The following is a 14,992-nucleotide window of genomic DNA, read 5'->3' as shown; positions in this document are numbered from 1 at the left end:
AAACAGAGACAAGAGAATCCCTTTAACTTATTAGAGAAAGAAAAGGTTGGGGAACAATCTCCCTTACCCCACCAGGAGTACCGCTCTGACTTCATGACCCTCCTGCGGTTCAGCGCGCTGACTGCTCTCATCCTCCATGGTAGAAATCCAGGATAGAGCGCTTTCCAAAAGAGAATTCTGGGCTCCCTGTAGGCTGGCTGGTCTGCTTCTGACAGCGCGCTTCAGGGACTACTGTATCCCTTGGTCGGGTCCCTGCTGATGCTCCGTGCGGCCTTTTAGTAGGAGAATTACTTCCTACTTCCGGAACGCACTCTGCATGCGTTCCAAACACCGGAAGTTGTACAGCGTACTTCCGTTTCTAGCCTGCTCACACAGGATTTCGCCTCTCCCCGATCCCTGTAACGTGTCCAGCAGGAAGGAAGGAGAGGGAGGCCACACCTCACAGTGCCGCCGGGAATGCACCTGAACACCAGCCCGAAAGGATTTCCAGGACCCAGAAGGCAGGACCAGACTTTCTCAGCGGCTCCTAGAGGAGGCTTACGCCGAACCAGGTAACCCCCATTCAGAAGTAATCCGGGGTCCTGCAGCCTAATGACTTTGCTTTCCACTAAGTAGTCCTGTCCATAGGACGGAAAACAGGAACTGGTGGTATAAGAGCAGTGCCCCTCCTTAAGAGCTCTCCACGAAAGTTCCTGTTTCCTGGATGGAGGCGGTCTCTCAAGGGTGCTCTCATGGCGTAAGGGAAATTTAAAAACACTTTTGGTGGGCTGGCCAGGGGGCAGGAAGGGGAGGGGAGCAACATAGGCGTGTTCTGCATAATTAACTAAGTCAATAATACATTGTATATAGTCCATGGTGTAAGGTTACTTTGTAGTAATAAGCATTTACATATTTCATGCTTGTTTTATTGGTTTACAATCTTACAAGGAGCGCTTGCAGGGAACAGCTGTAGCGATTGCGTCCAGCACTTGTTCTACAAGGCTTACCCTTGCAAGCTCTGCGCTGTGTTTGTTACAATATTAATGGCCATTATATCTAAAAGATATATACCTAACTGTTACTTGATTAGTTAAAGGTATGTGCAGTGAAAGTGATGATATATCCTTCGTTCCTCAGTGTGGGTCGTTCACTCTGTAGCAGTGTGAGCAGCTATCAGGCGGTGCCGAGTCCCGTTCCCAATAAAAGTGAAATCGGCCCTTTGGATGGCTATTCGCAGAACTTCTTAAGGCAGAGAGTAACAAAGACAAGTAGCTAAAAGGAAAATGTAAAAAATGTATAATATAGGTAAAGCCAGATAATAAAGAAATAACTCAAAAAATTATAATAAATAATAAAGAAATATATTGTAATTTTTTCCCCAACAAATTAGATCAGCAAGTGGATTTGTGTGGTCAAAGAAGAAATACTGAGCTGAGAGTATATATATATATATCTATAAAAAAAACTTGCTTATTTTCTAGTAGGAACAATAGAGGAATGGTCACAAGGGTACAAAGTATGACAAAAATAGCTGGAGATTATAAAATGATTTCACTGATTTCATTAAGAGTAAAGATTTGTCATTATTAGGGTATTGGTGTAATCTATTTTCTAGTAGGAAAAATAGAGGAACGGTCATTGATCCAGGGAGTATTCTGACTGCTTAAATGGAGTCGGGAAGGAATTTTTTCCCCTAAAGTGGGGAAAATTGGCTTTTACCTCACAGGGTTTTTTGCCTTCCTCTGGATCAACTTGCAGGATAAGAGGCTGAACTGGATGGACAAATGTCTTTTTCAGCCTTACAAACTATGGGGGAGATTTATCAATACTGGTGTAAAGTAGAACTGGCTTAATTGCCCATAGCAACCAATCAGATTTCACCTTTTATTTTTCACAGCGCCTTTGGAAAATGAAAGGTGGAATCTGATTGGTTGCTATGGGCAACTAAGCCAGTTCTACTTTTCATCGGATTGATAAATCTCCCCCTATGTTACTATGTAGAATTAGGTGACATTCAATGAAGAAGATTTATAATATACACACAGGACACAAGCACCCAGACCTGCAACAAAACATACGGTGAGTGGAGTGGCGCCCATGCCCGCTCAAATTAGTGGGGCAGCAGCAGTCTTCATTTGTAGTTATGCCACTGACAAGAGCTGACTGCAATGCACTACGGGGACATGCAGGTCACGTGGGATCCCACCCACAAAAAGGGAAGAGACAAGTCTTCCATATATAAAAGGGGGGAAAAAAAGCTAAATAGGTGAAACTCTTCAGAGCAGAATATTTCTGCACTGAAATAGTTAAAATAATTTGCGGGATAACCTTTATAATACACAGCCAGTGATTTTTTTTTTAATGATAGGTGTTACAGCAGTGGGTGTGGAATCACTGTGTCAACTAGCAGATTTGCATTTGGGCTATCCCTAAGGGTGCGTCATGGACATTCCCACGACAGGTGGCTCGAGATCGGTGAGACTGGCAAGACGTGGTTTGATCTGACGTTTTCCATTTGGATCAAATGACGTCTGTGTTGTTTCTGGTGCTTGCCACACTTTCTTTCCCCAGGTGTGGCTATTAGGGTAATTTTACCTTCTCTATTTATAGTTGCTTCTCCCACAATGCTGTGCGGTTTATAGCTTGTGTTTGGACCTTTGGATAGATTGCGGTTGGATCTCGGCTGAGTTCCTGGTGCTTCCATTGCTCCTTTGAAGTTAAGTCTTTCCTTTGCCTTTTGTATTTTTTTGGGGCTCTGTGTGTTACATTTCCCTATTGTTTGTATTAGGCCTGAAGGAGACTCCTGTTTGTCCTTCCTTTTGGAGGAACAGGTCGTCTCGTCCCTGCCATTAGTACCAGGGTCCTATAGGGCTAGATAGAACTATAGGTATTCCTGCATATGAACTCACCTACCTTTGGGGTCTGTTCATATTGGTAGTCAGTCAGGATTTTGGTTAGGTTTTTCACTAGGAGGTGTCCATCTTCCTTCCCTAGTTCTCAGGCCTGATTCCCTCTTTCCCTATGCTCGGTGTGGTGTTTCCCTCCCACACCGAAGCGTGACAGGGTGTTATCCATGCATTCCCATGGTTTTCACCATTTAAGCCCTAAATAGGAATCTGGACTTCACTGCAGTGGAGCCACCAGGTGTAATAGGTGCAATAAGGTAACAGTCCAAGGTCAGGGCAGGCAGTGAGGCGTTACTATGGAGGGCAGGCAGTGGAGCGTCAGAATCTGGAAATCAGGCAGTGGTCAGTACACGGTAGACACATAGATACAGCACACCTTTGAAGGAACTAGCAAGCTAGGAAACCTATTGCGCCAGCACCCTCCCACTGGATTAAGTGCATGAAATACCCCAGGGTTACCAGCCATCGGCTGGTGAAAATTAGGACATATATGAGCTGGCTCTTCAAGACCTGGGGAGAGAGCACACATGTGCCCTATTGGCAGAAGAAAGAGTGCTAGCTGGCGAACGCAGGCTGAGGCCTGCCACAGAGGAGGGAGAAGAGGACATTGGCGGCCAGTCTCGCTGCAAGGAAGCTAGGATATTTTTCAAAGACTGACAGTGAAATTCTGACTTGAACTTCAGGATAAAGCCACTTGCAGGTTTTCTGCTGTGAACCTATTACAACAGATCTGGTGGAAATCCGACAAACAAAAACCCGAAAGGAGCTGGATTCTGCTACAGCATTGCTGTGGGCTGCACTGCAAAAAGATAATGGCAGAACCCACAGTATAACTGACAAGCTGCAGTTTAAAACCAGCAGTGCAACTCCGTTTAGAGAGAAAGCATGTGGATGAGATTTTTAAACTATCATCCACTTGTACTGTAAATGCTGAGAGGCTTCTGCCTGAAATTCCATGGCAGAGAATACACTGCATTTATGCCATGTGTGTTTGGCCCTAAAAGAGATACTGCATCAGTACTTGAAACAAGCAGTATATGTACTAGAAAGTAATAGCAAAAGGTGAACATGATGAGAAACTTAGCATTAAGTATTCAATTTCCCTGCAATGCCACCCCAAGTGAAATGAAGCATTACAACATGCCCTATCAAATCAATGTGCTGTCCGTGTAATGCAAGACAGGACAGGTCCTCCAAAGCAAGAGATATACCCAATGTCCACTATAAGAAATGAGGATCTTGAAATCATGATTCATGAATTCCCTAATGAGGTATATGAGCACGTGTTTTTTAAACTGCACAACCTCTTCAAAATGTCCTAACTCTATTGGTGGTATACAGGTACAATTTACATTGCATGTATTCTTTGACTAGAGAGTAAAGAGCTATACTTGGGAACAGCATCAGTAGTTATGTGTATATATGGTGAAACTTCAGATTAGCATGTGTACCCCACTGCCTTTACGACACTGAAAAGACAAGTGCTGTCCTTAATTCACCAGAGAATAGCAGCGTCCGCCTTAAAGGGGTTCTGCAGTATAAAGTCAGTATAAAACTGAGTCTGCTTATAAAGAACCTACCATTAGCCATTTGGCTCCAGGAGAAGTATATGGTGGGCTCAGCATGCATGTTGGTACTTGCATCCCTGGATCCGATGAAAGCTGTAATGGCACCGGACGGGGTTACAAGCAAAGTGTACTTGGCTGGCATGCTGACCTGCATTCCCTGGACTTTATGTGGCTGTCATGGCCCATAAACTGGTAGGAACAAGAGTTAGGGACCACTCAAATGAGACGACCTTGACGCGGTGAGTGGCTTAAATGCGCTTTGGCCAAAATGTACACCAATGTCTCATCCAGCATGGAGGGCAGAGTGCTGGATGTAGTGTGCGATCACATTTGCATTTTCCGTTTGTATATGTATTTCGCCATAGTGATCTGCACCTACAGGCAGGTTGTGCGGGCTCAACCCCCCACATGGGTTCTGCACTTTGTTTAAACTGATGATCTATCCTCTGGATAGATCATCAGCATCTGATCGGCGGGGGTCCGACATCCGGGACCCTCGCCGATCAGCTTTTTGAGAAGGTAGCGGCGCCGCAGGCCCACGACTAGTATCAACTGGCCTGGGCGGGGCTAAGCTTCATTCAAGGGGACGGAGCTTGGCCCCGCCCAGGCCAGTTAATACTAGGTGTGACGTCACTGGGCCAGCGGTAAACAGTGAGAAGGCTGCAGTGCACCTGGAGCGCCAATGCCTTCTCAAACAGCTGATCGGCGGGGGTCCCGGGTGTCAGACCCCTGCAGATCAGATGCTGATGATCTATCCAGAGGATAGATCATCAGTTTAAACAAAGTGCAGAACCCCTTTAAGACTGGGCAGTGCCTTCAAAACCTGATATTTAAATTAAAGGGGTTCTCTGGGCTTTTAATATTGATGACCTATCCTTAGGATAGGTCATCAATATCAGATTGGTGGGGGTCCGACACCTGGCACCTCCGCCGATCAGCTGTATGAGAAGACGACGCGCGCAGTGTGCATGCGCCGTCTGTCTTCCTGTCCGCTGCTGTATGTCTATGACAAAGACAATAAACAGCAGTGGGGAGCAGAAAGAGAGATGGGAGACGGCACTGCGTGCGCCGTCTCCTCATACAACTGATCGGCGGGGGGATAGGTCATCAATGTTAAACGCTCAGAGAACCCTTTTAAGAAAAGGGCAAGCTGACAGAAGTGCATCATAGATCTGCAAATGCTTCAGCTTTTAGTTTTTTTTTTCAAATGTATAATGAACTAAGACAAATGTCAGCTGTCAATCACTGACTAGGACCGCCCACTTGACTACTGAGCTCAGTTTAAGCAGAGATTTAAATGAATAAATTACGAGTTTTACTATACATGAATTGCTTAGCTCCTCCTGCTCTATAACAAGCTTCCTGCACTGCATTTATATGGTGACAGGTTCTCTGAACATTGGAAAATAAATTACTAAATTATATGTGATCTAAATTCATATAATTACAGTCAAAAAAGTATCAGATTTTACATCATATTTAAGTGTGTTCGCAATTTTGGAGCTCATAGCCACAGCATTATTGCCCATAAGTGTGGATTCACATGTTGCGTACTGTTACATAGATGACAAATCATCCATGAAATCCAAGCAAAGTGGCAAATCGGCAAGAAGAATAAAAAACATGCAAGAAGTGCATTTTTGTGGGCAGAGTTGATCAAGGAGTGAAACTGTGAACTGTATGAATCCACGCTTATTATCACACCTTACCAATTATTCCAACAATCGAATTTTCAGAAACCGCTCAAATGTTGCTCCAGTTGGAGCAACATACATTGGGATAGCTTTAGGGCAGGTATAATGCTAAAGTAATTAAGACATGCGGTTTAGGATCCATGCACATACCATCGCTGAAAAGTTATCACAGACCTATAAGAACACTGTAAGGCACTGTATTCTACACGGGAACATGAATGCATTATTATTTTAATGGGTCCTTGCTGAATCCATGAGAAAAAAAAACCTCTTTGTACCTACAAATAAAATCATAGGCATATGGAGGCACAGTATGACCCCACAACAGGGTACCGGCAGCTCGTTACAGACAACACGGATCTACAATAAAGCCATATGTATGAAATCTTAATGTTTAAGTTCAGTTCTAAAGCAGCTTATTATGGACAATTTTATGTGTCTATGATGAACATGTTTCCCGGCCCGGCTGTCCTGAACTTTCAGCATTAGATCCATGATGTTGTTAGTTTGAGTAAATAAACCCATGGTCGATCTAGGGCTGTGGGTAATGTCCGTGGAGTCTGGGTTTTCTGTACTATCCAGTTTATCTTTCGTTCTGCTCAGTGGCCATCTCAGATCAACACATTAGGGCCGTTTCACACAAACGAGTCCATTGTGGGAATCACGCTCCGTGTGTGAGCGTGATCCTCCGTTCTAGACTTGCAGAAGCGCACGCCATTATCATGATTTATAATGCCGTGTGCCTCTGCATGACCTTACTTCTACAGAATCCCAGTGAAAGCTTTAGGTCAGTATGATTCTGTAGAAGTAAGTTCAAGCAGAGGCACACAGCATTATAAATCATCATAATGCCATGCGCTCCTGCAAGTCCAGAGCAGAGGATCACGCTCACACCCAATGGACTCACACGCCCTAAAATGTCCTTTCAGGCAGTCTCTGCTACTGCCTGTTGTGACATTAAGCGTCCTGATAAATAGGACCCATGCAAGATACTCGTTGAGTGCTGAATGGTTGCTTCACCAACTGTGGCATCAAAACGTGCAATTGCATCACTTCATGCTGCATGTCTGACTGGGTGGGAGAGTATGCCGGGAGGACCACTTTAATATTTTTCACTGATTACATCACAAATACATTAGTTCTTTTTGCATCTTTTATTTTATTAGAAACATTTGTTCACCCATCCTCATCACTGCTGCTCCAGGTATCTTGAAATGCAGGATGAAGATGTACCTGTGACCTTGGATTTTCACTGTCATCATCAGGAAGAGGTTCCCGTACTGCAGGAATCCATGCTAGAACATTGCAGTCTTTGCTGCCACTGTAAAGCTCCTGGAAGTGAGGCTGAAACACACAACAGTTCACGTCATTATAATGCCCCCTCAGTACACTTATCTTTTGACCAGAATGGATGGTATACAAACCAATTGTACTGTCATATGGTACAAAGACAAACTCTGGGCTACAGCCCACTGAAACGGTAAACTTGACACCTTTTCTACTGTCATTTGAAACTTTGCCATAATTGACCAGAGTGTTTTCCCCTGTGGCGCTGTTCCACAGACGCATCCTGTCATCTGTGCCAAGGGTCAGAAGATGCAGCCCGTCACTTGTAAAGCACAACCCATTCACTCTTCCATTGTGGGCAGTGTTTGTAGCTTCTGATGAAGATTTGGACTTTTCACCATTGTGCTGGTCCAACGTTATCAGGCAGCCAGATGCTTTGCGGACATCCCACAGTTTCACCCGGCTGTCGGCACTTGCAGTAGCCAAGATATAGTCATATCTTGGAGACCAGCAGACAGAGAGGACTTCCCCTCTATGACCCTGTAATATATGTGTACTGGAGCCAGATTTCAAGTCACAGAGCTGCACTTTAGGGTTTTTTGTCCCAACGGCTATTAAGCTATGCTTCGTTGCCACTGGAGACATGTGGTGGCTATAAACATTCCCATCGAACTGAAAGACCTCTGCCAGTTGTAAGGAATTGGTGTCCCAGATTTTCAGAGTCTTGTCAAATGAACTTGATGAAAACATGCCAGTGTCATGCGAGTACCACTGGACCGTCTCTACACTAAACTTGTGGACATCGGGATGGCCTTTGCCCACTTTACCAACCGCTCTGCATGTGTAAGAGGGCGTCTGACTCAAACTTTCAAGGTCATAAAGAACAATGATCCCATCCGCGCCCCCGGACAGCATATATCGCCCTTCCACTGCTTCTATGTCAAGAGTGTTAATTCCATTTTCATGCATTCGTTCAACATCTCGGTCTTTATTCAGCTCCAGGCTCAGCACCCTCCGTGTGCATTCTGCCCGCCTGAGACGAACAGGGCTATCTATACCGCAGACTCTGGACCAGAGAAATCCTATCATTTTCTAGAAAAATGTCATGAAATAATACGATAAATAATACAGAGCAAAAGAGACGGAAGCATGCCAGTAAAGCCCAGAGGAGGTGATCGCCCGCAGGCAGCAGCTTCTTCTTGTCCCCTGCAAGAAAAAACAGGAATGTCACATAATAAGAGACCAGACATAGAAATCAGTAACTTCATAACCTACTTGGTAAAAAAAAAATTATCTCCCGAATATTCCAGCAAGTCACATATGTGATATTGATATAGGTCTCCGTCAGTATTTATAAGCCAAAACCAGAAGTGGATCCGAAACACAGAAAAGGCACAAATATTTATATTATACTTTTCTCTGTAGGCTCCACTCCTGGTTTTGGCTTTCAAATACCGACTGTGTGAACGTGGCCATAAGCACCCAGTACACACGAGGAGCCCCCTGCACGATACCTCCTAGAGTCCTGCGGCCACACTCATAGTGAAAACAACGGCAGGCGAACACTCTCCTTTTCCCGCTCCGCTTCCGGCTCCAGTGGATGACGTCACTCCCCCTGCGCCAAGACAGCACTAGTTGTTGCCGAGCGACTGACGTCATCCCGGCGCGCCCTCTCTCCTCCGTGCTTGTGTCTCTCGGCGAGCACCTTCCGCTAAGTGTGCGTGTGCCAGTGTGTACTCCAGCCGCGGCCGGACTCCGTGCTGATACGTAACCCCTAGCAGGTGACTCCCGCTCCGTGCTTCCCGGTACCGGCCAGACTTGCAGGGTGTGTGTATATGTGCGTCCTGTCTCAGTGTGTTTGTGTACATATGTCTGCCCCACGTAGTGTGCGTGTGGGGATACATTCATTGCGTGGGTTACACTCTTCCACGGTTTCGTCTGGTACCACTTACAGGCTGTAGGCATCAGTCCACACACTGCTCTAGAGCTGGGAGTACCGCCGTAGTCAGCAGTGTGGCTTCCATACTCCACGTTTGAGAAGGGGTTGTAAAGCTGACATCACACATGTGCTAAGCCCCCAGTCTACAAGGCAGGGGGTAGGTGGAGACCTCAGGGGATGGGTCCCCTAGCAGTTGGGAAGAGGGTGTGCACATGAGCTCTTAAAGGGGTTGTCCAGGCTTTTTAACATTAATGACCTATCCTCAGGATAGGTCATCAATGTCAGATTGGCGGGTTACCGCCACCAATCATCTGTACGGGGAGATGGCGCGCACGTGCCGTCCCACCTATCTCTTCCTGTCCGTTGCTGCGCTCCTATAGACATACAGCAGAGGACAGAAGGGAGATGGCACGTACCCACTGTGCGCGACGTCTCCTCATACAACTGATCGGGGGTGTCGGAGCTCCGCCAATCTGATATTAATGACCTATCCTGAGAATAGATCCTCAATATTAAAAAGCCCGGAGAACTTCTTTAACAATCTCTGCCTCTGATGCCTCCAGATGTAAGGCGGCTATCCTATAAGTCAGTCTATTGTTGGTGAGAAACTAGAGAGGACATATGAGAGCAGTGATGGCTGTAGCCTTCTGTGTGTAGGGGCGAGTGTCCAGGTCTGTCAGATACCTTCCATGTGTATTCCACATTTGTCTCGCTCCCATCAATAGAAAGGACTATTATCCACAATGTGGAACAAAATAGGACCACAAAAAGTGCCGCCGTGTGCATGGCTCCATGGAAGTGAATTGGTCAGTGTCTACCGGCAGAAAGCACAGAGATGGAAAATACGGTTGTGTGCATGAGGCCTAGGGGCTGCAGTTGTGCATGGTAACGTGGCATGCTGTGAAACAGTGGTGGGCAACCTCGCCTCCTCCTCTTTTGGACAATACTAATTCCCAACATCACTGGACTGTCTCAGGTTCTCTGGGCATGCAGGGAGTTGTGGTTTTACAACAGCTGGAGGGGCAAAGCATGCAGACCACTGTGGTGAAATAAGCCTTTTTGGTAGTACTATGTAGTGGCATGACACTTTAACGGTTCATTAAGACGAACTATAGTCCTAACTGGGTGCTGTCCCAGTGTAGGCTACACTCCGAATGAACACTGACTCAAGTCAATGGGTCAGCTCACAAGTGATTTTCAGCAGTGTATATGAGGTCACTTCACAGGCCAGTGAGCTGTTAGTCTGTAAGGCTGGGTGTCCTCAAACTTGCCCAACTGCAGTAGCCAAATTTTTGTGGCTGTTCGTTGCAGGTGGGCAGGGTCTTGCTGCATGCTGCCGCCTCAGCACAACCACGAGGTGGAAATCATTTAGCTATCCTACAAGCGATTTTTGGGAAGGAAGTGTTCCTTCTGGGCAATCGCCTGCTCGCTAGCAGAGGAGACAGCTGCATTGAAATGCAGTGATCTCCTCCACAGCATGGGGAGGAGCAATCTTTATGCCATCGCTCGTCCCCGTTCTGTCTAGTGGTTTGTTGGCAGCAGACCGTGGTTAGAGAGCACGATCTGCTGCTGGCAATTTTTTTATAATAAGCGTATTGAAAGATCACGATTGCCTGATGAACTAGCGTTTGCTCGTTCATTCGGTAATTGGTGTCAATATTAGACTGCCCTTAGGAAAGGTCATCAGTATCAGATAGGTAGGGATCGGACACCCAGCACCCACGCCGATCAGCAGTTCGAAGAGACCGCAGCGCTTGTAAGAGCGCTGTCTTCTCCATTGTTTACTTGCTCGCTGTCGACATTACAACGGTAAGCAGGTATAATTAAAACTGTCTCATTCACGTCTATGGGATGGTGCCTTCCTATTCAAGTGAATACTACAGAGCCGTCCCAATGGGACAGCTTACTTGTAATAACACCTGCTCACCATTGGAGTTGCGACAGCGAGCAGGTAAACAATGAAGAGAAAGTAGCGTTTGTATGAGCGCTTCGTTCTCTTCAAACAGCTGATCGGCGGGGGTGTCGGGAGTCGAACTCCTGCCAATCTGATGTTGATGACCTATCCTGAGGATAGGTCTTCAATGTTAAAATAGCATACAACCCCTTTAAGAAATAACATCAAGATCACAAGGCTAGGTTCACACATATTTACAAGTTTCACCAGGAAAAAAAAAAAAAAGCATGGCTAGTGACCCAAATTACAAAACCACGGTAAAATACATGTAGAAGTTTCCTTTGCAGCGCACTGTGAACCCTGCCTATTGTGCCAGCAAGTCTTCGTGTAGTTTAGTCATTAAAGGGTTTGTACCAAGATAAAAACGTCTGATCAGTGCGAATCCAACTGCTGTGACTACCGCCAGTTATTAAACCAGGGTTCCTGAGTCTCCCTAACAACTGGAGCAGCAGCTGAGCAGGTGTGCTGCCTCTCTATGGGACTGCCAAAGATGGGTGAGTACAGTGCCCGTGTGTACGTGCTGTCTACCTGCCCTCTGCTGTATGTCTAGTGGACAGGAAGGGAGACGGCACGTGTGCCCTGCGCGCGCCGTCTCCTCATATTGCTGACCGGGTGCTGGACCCTCGCCGATCTGATATTGATGGCTTATCCTTAGGATAGGTCATCATATCTGATTGTGGGGGGGGGTCTGACTGAACACCCCTGCCCATCAGCTCTTTGAAGAGATGTCAGCACTCAACTCTTCCTAGGCCAGTGATGTAATGTTTATCTGTCATGTGACCTAGGTGCAGCTCAGTCCCCTTCAAGTGAATGGGCCTGTGCTGTAATACCAAGCATGGCCCCTATCCAATGAATGCCGCTGTGCTTGGTATGCTGTGAGGAGCCTGGAGTGCCACCTCCTCTTCAAACAGCTGATTGGCAGGGGGTATTGGGCGTCAGACCCCCACCGATTAGATATCGATGACCTATCCCAAGGAAGGCCCAGAAAACCCCTTTCCTTCGCTTTCCTCAGAAGTCACTGGTGCAGGCATGGCAGAGGCTCAGCAGTCGCGTACCGCTCTTCAGTTCTTATCTGGAAGTGGCAGTTATGGGAGCCACAGTATTTTCAAAGATGATTTTTATTTTTTTAAACTGGTTTTTGGGGTTTTGATCAGACAGACAACCCCTTCAATGGGCTTCTGCAAGCAGATGTGTACCTATAAAACTGGCTGACCTGTTCCATGTACGTGGTCACTTTAGTGGAGCTCAGCTACAATACCAGACACGGCCTGGACAACCCATTTAAGATAGGAAACACTGTAAAAACAAAACCCATAAAGCGATTTCAGAATTCAGTTTTTTTTCCTTCTCCGATTCCACCCCGTTTACAATTACTTTCCATCTTGCTACTACGTCCTATGCAATAATAAATTATGCCATCAGAAAGTACAACTTGCCCACAAGAAACAGTGGCACATATGGTTATGTGAACTGGAAAATAAAAAAGTAATGGCTCTGGGAAGCCCGGAAGTCAAAACAAAAGAAAATTGCTGTGTCAGGAATGGGTTAATCTAATCTATCACTGGACCCTCTTGATGGATGCCTGATCAGAGTAATTTCCCTCTACTAGTTTGCTGACCGTTAATGGGTTTTTCTATGTTATTGATGACCTATGCTCAGGATAGGTCATCGGTATCAGATCGGTGGGGATTTCGGGTCTTCCTATACATTTGAATAGGAAGGAGCCGCCTCATTGAAATGAATGGTACGTCTTGTAGTTGCATCTGCTCACTGCTGCGAGGTCGATGGCGAGCAGGTAAACAATGAAGGGAAGGCTGCGCTGGCACGACGTCGGACCCCTGGCAGTCTGATATTGATGACCTATCCTGAGGATAGGTCATCAATATAAATATCCCGGAAAACCCCTTTAATCACTAAGCAATACTATCTGTATCGGTATTTTTCCTGGCCTTTTACTGAGACTGAAAATTCATTTCTCTGCGTTCCTCTTTTGCTTTTTACTTTAACCATCTGCAAGAAGTTTTAACAAGACCGATAGGGAGCTGTGGGCATGTGCTAGACCGCTGAGTCAGCGCGTTTTTTACCTCAAAATGGGTCATCTATTAAGTCTAACCTGTCTGTGGGTCACGGCAGGAAGTGAATCGCGGTCTGTAATAGGCAATGAAGAACATAAAGCCTATGCAGATGTCATCATTGAAGTGATGACGCTAGGAGATGCATGTAGTTATGAGGATGGTGTAGGCTGGTATTACTGTTGTGTAACTGTGACCCGCAGCGTTTGGGTTACGGGAATTGATTTCAGGTTTCTGTCTTCTATGTTAGGGTTGAGTTCAAGGTTGGTACACACCCTCTGATAGCACCAAATGAGGACAGCCACATCATCGTCTGCCACGCCGTTTCTGAGGAGTTGTTACTCTATCGATAGTATTTCTTTATGCTGGTGATTGGAGATGCCATGTGTTTGTAGACATTTGGTGTTCCTCAGAAACTACAGGGAAAGTATGAATGTTGAAAACTGGCGTAGCAGATTTGATATTTGACCCTCAGTGTTAAAAAGGTTCTCTGCTCTGGATAATTCCTACTTGTTAGGAGTCCATTGACAGTCAGCTATTAATGGAGCGTCCCCTTGCTGGAACCCTAATGATGATTTATGTTCAGGGGGAAAACCTAGCAGTAAGTATTCTATTTGGCTGTAGCACTGTGTAGAAAGGATCCATGATGACTCTGGACTTAAGCTACTTTCATATTAGCGGATCAGTCATGGATCTGCAAAAACACTTCCGTTGCAATAATACAACCGTCATGAACGGAACCAGTAGTATTATGTCTTCTATAGCCATGACGGATTCGTCTTGAACACCATTGAAAGTCAATGGGGGACGGATCAGTTTTCTATTGTGCCAGATTGTGTCAGAGAAAACGGATCCGTCCCCATTGACTTAGATTGTGTGTCAGAATGGATCCGTTTGGCTCGGTTTCGTCAGACAGACACCAAAATGCTGCAAGCATCTTTTTGGTGTCGGTCTCCAAAGCAGAATAGAGACGGACCGGGGGCTGTGCAGTTAGGCAGCCTCTGGCCCAGACAGCTCACAACGCTTGAGGCTGCCTGACTGCACAGGCGCAGCGCAACCCCCCATATGTTTTGTGTTGAAGTTGGTCTAGGATCACTTGATCCCTGAAGTGCCCGCAATGGACTTAGACCTCGCCCAATGAAGAACTATACATAATAATAAGTCACTTCTTGTAAGTGTGGGCATGTTAAGAATACAAAAAAAATTAAGAATTAGTGTCCATTCAAATCAGGCTCCGTTCTAGAGAGAGTCATGGTGGGGAGTGGGGGAAACCCCCCACCGTACAATGTCAGGGATAAATAGGATGCCACCAGGCCAGACACCACGGATAAGGGAGCAGGTCACCTCCTAAAGCGTCCCTGATCCTCACCGTATGAGCAGACCTGGATGGTAGGACGGATCATACCTAGGAGCCTGAGTCGCCCTGATAATCCCTCACATAAAAGCAGGGGAGAAGACGACCTGTTCTTCCAAGACACGGAAGAACAGGAGTCTCTGCAGGCCTAACAGCAAAGAGAGGAAGCTAAGTGGAATGGCAGGTAACCACTGAACCAAAAACCCAGGAAGGCTTGGTCACTTACCTGCCGCAGCTGC

General features: G+C 46.1%; 2 protein-coding genes across 4 annotated transcripts in view; one reads left to right on the top strand and one right to left on the bottom strand.

Moving 5' to 3' along the window:
* Positions 1 to 7,010: 7,010 nt before the first annotated feature.
* ERCC8 (ERCC excision repair 8, CSA ubiquitin ligase complex subunit) lies at positions 7,011 to 9,022 on the bottom strand. Its single transcript, XM_040418549.1, has 2 exons — positions 8,949 to 9,022; positions 7,011 to 8,640 (listed from the first exon to the last, which is right to left on the bottom strand). The coding sequence occupies exon 2, from the start codon at positions 8,521 to 8,523 to the stop codon at positions 7,324 to 7,326; it is 1,200 nt and encodes a 399-aa protein (XP_040274483.1). The 5' UTR covers positions 8,524 to 8,640; positions 8,949 to 9,022; the 3' UTR covers positions 7,011 to 7,323.
* Positions 9,023 to 9,100: 78 nt separating this feature from the next.
* The window catches only part of FBXW7 (F-box and WD repeat domain containing 7), a 194,262-nt gene continuing 188,370 nt past the window's right edge, over positions 9,101 to 14,992 (top strand). The window contains exon 1 of one of the 3 annotated variants that reach the window (XM_040418545.1): positions 9,101 to 9,201. The gene's annotated coding sequence lies outside the window, so the exon portion shown is untranslated. Of the gene's footprint in view, positions 9,260 to 14,992 lie in introns of all 3 variants that reach the window. The other 2 variants (XM_040418544.1, XM_040418543.1) reach the window with 2 other exon arrangements.

The sequence above is a fragment of the Bufo bufo genome, chromosome 2, assembly GCF_905171765.1.
Source record: "Bufo bufo chromosome 2, aBufBuf1.1, whole genome shotgun sequence".
Classification (NCBI taxonomy): Eukaryota; Metazoa; Chordata; class Amphibia; order Anura; family Bufonidae; genus Bufo; species Bufo bufo.
Note: the sequence above shows the minus strand (reverse complement) of the source record. Positions and strands in the feature narration are given on the sequence as shown.

Coding starts and splice junctions, on each gene's coding strand:
- ERCC8 (XM_040418549.1), bottom strand. CDS start 8,523: ATGATAGGATTTCTCTGGTCCAGAGTCTGCGGTATAGATAGCCCTGTT.